This window comes from Sardina pilchardus, chromosome 1 (assembly GCF_963854185.1).
Source record: "Sardina pilchardus chromosome 1, fSarPil1.1, whole genome shotgun sequence".
Lineage (NCBI taxonomy): Eukaryota > Metazoa > Chordata > Actinopteri > Clupeiformes > Clupeidae > Sardina > Sardina pilchardus.
The window spans coordinates 38,939,250-38,946,218 of record NC_084994.1 but is presented as its reverse complement, the minus strand read 5'-3'; the positions used below and the strand labels follow the sequence as shown (position 1 = coordinate 38,946,218).

Sequence of the window (6,969 nt, the reverse complement as noted above, 5' to 3'; positions counted from 1 at the left end):
TTCAAAGTATTAGCTGTCCATATCTGACAATCTGGCGGTGAAGGATAATGCACTGACTGGACAATGTTCAGAGAACCAAACTGCATTTCTAATCCAACTAGAAAATATCAATTAAGCAGCAGCACTAGAGAAGAGATAATATGACAAAAAAAAGTCTACGTGCATTTGTGTTTAACAATTGACAGCAAGGTTAGCGTGAGTGCAACTGGACAGCTTGAAACCATCTCTCAAGCTAAAGTAACACGTCCAACATTTAGTGCTAACGTTACTTCAGCGAGACAGCTAACTCAGCTATGGTGGTTAGTGAGTACCTAACCTGAGGTAGCGCATACTAAATCAATCATTGGGCAACATCGTTTCAACGACCCGGGTTACATATAGAATATCAAATAGCATCGAATACAATTTTGATTGTCGACTTGCGACAGCTACCTCGTGGAGAGTATTAACAGGTGTAGCCAGCTAGCAACCTAGCTAAAGTTATTAGCAAGTAACATAACCTAGCTACGTTAGCTCCATATGAATATTTACTTAATGACTAACGTTATATGTTAAACTAGAAGGAAAAAAACAGAATCACAAGATGTGAATGTGAAACACTGACAAGGAGGACAATACAAATTGATCACAACATATATTATGTATAACTGTCTGTGAATAACCCAGCTAGCTGTCGATAGCCATTTTAACTTCGGAGAATATTGCAAAACACAATGTCAAAACTCTAGCCACTGATGTCCAGCTAAACCCCCTAAACTTCATAGCCTTGCCACAATGTTAGCTGCTGCATGAATTGAGCATAGTGTCAAACAAGGTCCAAACAATTCAACTAGCCTGCAAAAGCATCCAGTTACCAAAACCTCAGTCTAGTCGAACTGGGAAGATAATGTAACAAAATGCACCCAATGCATCGGCCAATCTTCCAAAGGCAATGTTAGCAGAATATTGTGCAAATTACAAATGTCTCATTTGTACACACGATAAAGTCTGTACCAGCTAGCCGCTGCATTGCTAGCAACAAATACTGTCAACTTACTGAGTTTTAGCCGGTGAGATCTGCCGTTCATAATTTGGCAAACTGAAATATGAGGCCTTCAAGATTGTCAGGGAACTGAGAGGCCGAGGAAATGCCGTAGCACACATTCTGTATTATTGCCGGCCTATAAACAACCAGCAAATACATGACTACTAAATAAATTGTCTGAACAAAATAAGATTGGTGCTAGTTAGCAAGCAGATTACTTAGGAGCATACCAGCATCATGGCTAGGTAGCAAGCACTGGACAGCTAGCCTTGCTATCACTAGCTAACTAGCTTCACATAACCACAGTGAACTCAGTCAAGGTTTGTAAAATTAGAGAAATACTTCACTTACTTTCATTTAAAACCTCCACCAGCTCGGCGCAGTTTTCACACATTGTTCATTAAGAAGAAAGAGCGAAAGTGTAACGTTACTCAAACCATTGGAAATTGTTGATTAATTCGGACTGTTGGCAGCTGGCTGTTTAGGGGTAAACGCAAGGCCCAACGCAATGCCTAAGATGAGGGCTGGTTAAGAAACGAAATAAGGGTTGTTTGGAGATGCACAACAACTTATTAACAAAAATCACGATGAAACAAACAATACAGAGAGGCACCAAGTCATGCAGAGTCGAGTCAATCTCCAATCGGAGCGTTACTGAAAAGAGCAGATACGACAGCCATATTGAATAGGGGGGGGCAACATTGAGTAAAGCTTCGTCTCTTTCCGTGTGTCTCTTTCGCATCACTCGACGATTTTCGGCAATCTCGCGGTCACTCCCTTATGTCACTCCCTCTGTGGACAACCAGAGATACAAACACGTCTACCATGGAGGCTGCTCTTCAGTTTAGGCTGTTTTGGTTATGAGCTGTGGTGTCTGTGCTGTCAACGCATCTTTATTGTTGGCTACTATTGGTTATTCTATGACTACACAGTCTGTAAAAAGAAACAGCCTATTTATCAGAAGTTTGTGTGTATGTTGTCCAATCCAACACTGACAGCTATATGCCTTGACAGTGTGGTTCTATCTTAACAGGAGAATAGCACAATGAACAATCATTTAAGGGTATGTCATAGCCTAATGCATCAATATGCCACAAAAAAGCATGCCATAAATGTCAGGCTATTTCCCATGGTTGCATTGATTCATGAGTCTTGACCTTATAACATAAATGTCACTCAATAAAATCACACAATCACATAAACGAAAACAGAAACTATCAATACTGCCAAGATATTGAACCTTTAGATGGCAAGGTTATGGCCAGTTTTTAAAACTATTCCAAGAAGTCTGCAAATCGGCATCTGAATATGCACAATGAAAATGCATGTCAGGTCTTCAATAGCCTATGTTTTAAAACAGAGGAGTAATGTTCATGCTGCAAAAATGATTTTGGAGCTATGATAATCACAATTATTGTATAATTCCTTATAGAAGGGAGAAATTCAGATTATAATACAAGATTAATTTCAAACAACTGTTAAAAATTGCAACAACACCAAAGAAAAATTGTAGACCTACTGCACAGATTGTATCCAAATGGATCAAATCACATTCCATCTCTTTAGTTTTCATGTGTGAATTAAAAGGTTTATATGACATTTCATGCAGCATACTGTATATGGACACAGTACAATACAATAGCGTCCATCTGGGATCAGATGACTGAGCAGCTGCTGTATCTTAAAGCCTGCAGGGTTTTTGTGTTTGTTGTTTTTGTTTTCTTGTTGTCACTCAGGTGACAATAAGATGCCTATTTGAATATCAAAGCAGGCATCCTTATGATTAACTTTGCCATCGACCATGAAGTAATGAAGTATTCACTAGCTTTTTCAGCTTTTGCAAGCACTTATCATAGGCTACAAAACATGGCCATTTCAAATGGCAGAATAATGGACCTGAATAGCTCTGTATTTGTATACATAATAAAATGGATTGTAATGCAAAGACAAATGCATAAAACTACATTATCTAAGGGATCAAAGTACTTCTGTCTTGCTGACATGCTTGAGTGGGAGAGATGCGAGAAGAGACCTGTACAAATTTGAAGAAGACGTCATCAAGAAGGGAGCCAAGCAGGGGTGTCACTAGACCCAAAACTCTATTGGGGCACAGTCCAGTCTAATAATAATTATTATTATAATAACCTGATGCCAAGCAGGCAAAAGGGGCTAGTTAAAAACTTTAACTTATTTACTGGAGCAGCAGTAACCAGTAACCAGTAAAATAAGGCTGGCGATGCTACTGGAGCCTTTTTCAATCAAAAGAACTAAGTCCAATGTTCTGCGAAATGCGTGGGAAACAGGCTGCAGTTCCCAGAGGTGGTGTGCACAACTCTCTACCCAGACATAGCGCTGTGGTCGGCCAAGGATAGGAACATAATCCTGGTGGAGCTGACGATGCCATGGGAGGGGGGAATGTGATGAGGCCCACGAGAGGAAGGCCTTGGAGTACCAGTCCCTTGTTCAGGATCGCAAGGACAAGGAATAGCAGGCATGATGACTGTTCCCTGTGGAGATCGGCTGCAGAAGTTTCCCTGCCAATCAACCTGCCCATTATTGTCAGGTCTGGGCCCTGATGAAATGACCGATGAACAGGGCAGGTCATAGGATGGGAGAATGTTCCTTCTGCTGCAAATGGAGAAGGGGGGAGATTCTCTAAAGGATTCTCTGGTTTAAAAGTGGTCTCTAAGAAAAACTGGATGGCAACCATGAAAGGTCGGTGACATTGGAGAGACTTCCAGGAAATATTGGCATAGGGCAGACACACAAGGCTAGCAATGTTGTAAGCACTCACACGAGGGCACCACTCAAGCTGCGAGTAAACATGAAGAGTCTCCCGAGAAGGGGAGAGGATGAGAGACTCGGGATGGATATTCCAACTACAGCCAGGACAGGAAATACGACTGAGACAGTTGAAACGAGCAAGAGCTCAAGATGCATTAAAGCAGGTCCGTTTGTGTAGGAACAGTGATCAAAGTATACAGCGCACAGATGCAGTATTTCGGTGAGGCTTGAGGAAAGCTCCAATCAACACACACTCCACAGTGCTGAGGATCTCTACAGACCAAGTGAGCTCCCAATTGGTTTCCCCAATCCATTCATCACAGAAAGAAAGGATCAAGACAACATGGCATGGATGCAGTTTGATGACGACCCATGCAGCCTCACCGGGGGCCCATCTTATTAGTCTTTTCATCTATCCTCCCTTCCTTCTTCGGTCCTCGTTCCCCCTGATCTAGATAAAGAATGATGGGGCGGCAATAATGGGATCTATCCAATGTTTTTCATAGATCAGTGGAAATGAGCCGGAGGACCGAGGAAGGAAGGAAGGGAGAATAGATAAAAAGACGAATGAGAAGGGCCCCGGGACTCTTCTTGGGCAAATGGTTCAATATCCAGCTCAAAGCCGGAGGTAGAAACATTCCTGCTGGATGCATACAGCGACCCCTGAAAGAGTCAGGGACTTCAGCAAGGCTGGAAGACAAGCAACTGATCTGAGAGAGGAGGAGCCTCCATGGCAGGAACTTCGGGAGATCATCCAGAAAGTCAAAGCTTCAGGTGCCCCAGATCCAAACGGTATAGGTATACAAAAATGCCCAGAACTTTTGTGGAAGATCATAACAAAGATCTGGGTCATAGGCATAGTTCCATCAAGCCGGAGGTTGGAAAGCAGAGGAATGCTTTGTTCCAAAGGAAAAGGGTTCCTACACAATTGCCCATTTCAGGACAACTTGAATGTTGATCATGTAAGATCTAAATCTATATGTTTGCTTTTTTCGAGGTGCTGGTCGCAGCATGCATTAGAAAAAGTGGATAAGAGTGGATGCCAGTTTTTTATTTGAACATTTCGCTTCGGGCCTGAAGCCTTTTTCAAGTTTGAAAAGAGTGTGCGGTCTCATCTACTTTTTCTACGAGCATGCCGTAGCCAGACAAGTTGTGGGTTCAAGTCCCAGCTGCCTCTTGTGTCCTTGACCAAGGCACCCAACCCCAAGTTGCTCTTGTATACAAGTTGCTCTTGTATTGGCTCTTCTCATATTAACATAACGTTGTTTTGGATACAAATGTCATCCAAGTGAATAAGTAAAAGTCCACGACATGGAATCAATATATCAATCCATCCATACAGAAAGGGGATACACATAGGCTTTTTGGGGTGTCTGGTACACACCTCAATGATAGGCCAACTGATTTGAGAGGCCAATCAGAAGATAGATGAGCTGAAGATCTCTGGAAGGTTGCTGTCTACAATGGCCATAAAACGTGGATCTCAAATGGCCATATCTTAGATGTATTTTGCGATGTATTGCGATAGATTACTCAGAGTAAGTCATGTATTCAAATATTTTGGATTAAGTCAGCACTGTATTACATTTAAATAGCAGTGAATGAACAAAAATAAAAAATGAAGTTGTAAGACCGATACCAACCCATGACCCTGCTTTACAGCGTGGATGGATTAAAACAAGCTTAATTGCTATGAAACACTGTTAATGTCCTTGTGTCAAGTGTATATGTTTTATCTGCACAAAAGTCTAAAAGACCAGTCCTAAACCATAATGGCTGCATATAGGCACCATTGGCCTACAACAACTAAACAAATGTTACATTGTGCAATCTCTGTTTGTTATTTAGGCTGTCAATATAAAGGGGAAGAGAAAGGAGCCACCTGAGAGATATATACTGTAGGCTACATGGTTTATGTCACGTGTGTAACTGCTGTCTTCTGAATATCACCCATTTAAATAGCAACTGTAAATAATACTCATATTTAGCATTTCAAATATGTAATCCTGATGAATGTATTCAGTTCCTTTCTTCACTTCCACAGCATTGTGGGTCAATCCCACGTGACCTCATCCATGAACTGGACCACCGCGGCATTCCAGTGACTATCCAAGGCGTGATCGTCACCAGCTATTACCAACACTTATTTATTGTTGTCGGTGATTAACATTCAGTTTGGCGCTTTGGAGTGCGAGACAAATTCCCTCCGTGGCAATAAAAGTTCCATTCATCCATTAATTTATTCATTCATTCACACCTGGGAGGGTTCAAAATCAGTTCACAATCACAATCAACTGGCAGGATCTCTGAAAGGGATTCCAATAGGGTGCACCACTGCCTCCCCCATCATGTTCATCATGGCCATGAACCTCCATCACAACAGCGAGCGGAGGGTCTAAGCTAAGGCCCCATGCCAGATAGAGTCAGGCATTGCCCAGCCAGCACTCTTGAGGGTTTATGGATGGACATCACAATAACAACCGTATCGCATGTCCAAGCAAGATGGGATATTGGAAACTCCGGACAATGTAGCCACGTGGGTAAGGATGCTGTTCAAGGCCCAGGGGTTTGGTGATCAAGAAGGGCAGTCACTAGTTGAGGAGGTGACACTTGCGTGTGTCTAAGGGCCCTTCTCATTCATCTTTTTTATCTATCCTCCCTTCATTCCATCCTCAGTTCTCCAGCTCTTTCCCACTGATATATAAAGAACACTGGATAAATATCCCATTGTTGCCACCCCATCATTCTTTATCTAGATCAGTGGAAATGAGGACCAAGGAAGGGGGGATAAATAAAAAGAGAAATGAGGAGGGGCCCATTGACAGGCGGTCACCATTACTGGAGGCACGCGACACCCACTGCCTTCTGTGTCGATGACACAATACTTGTCACGAGCCAAGATCAAGCCAATTAGTCTCCAGGATCAGAGTAAGATCATTCCATCCATCAGTCAACCCAATAAAGTGTTGGGGTGGGGTGGTGTCGACACATCATTGACAGATCAAGCCAATGAATTTGAATTTACCCGTGGGGATCAATAAAGGAGTGGTTGGTAGGTCAACAAAGCTTGTATTCCACCTGGCTATGGCAGCAAGACTTTCTGCCCCGATTTCTTTGACTCCTCCCACGAGTTCCCCATGACTGCTGTGGAGGGCATCGAG

At 42.5% G+C, this 6,969-nt stretch overlaps 1 protein-coding gene across 2 annotated transcripts in view; it reads right to left on the bottom strand.

Annotated features, from left to right (window-relative positions):
* Positions 1 to 1,713, bottom strand: part of usp34 (ubiquitin specific peptidase 34) — a 70,966-nt gene extending 69,253 nt beyond the window's left edge. For both annotated transcript variants that reach the window (XM_062544208.1, XM_062544209.1), the window contains exon 1: positions 1,376 to 1,713. In XM_062544208.1, the coding sequence (XP_062400192.1) occupies positions 1,376 to 1,418 (43 nt within the window). In that variant the 5' untranslated portion in view covers positions 1,419 to 1,713. The remainder of the gene's footprint in view (positions 1 to 1,375) is intronic.
* Between the last annotated feature and the right edge of the window lie 5,256 nt (positions 1,714 to 6,969).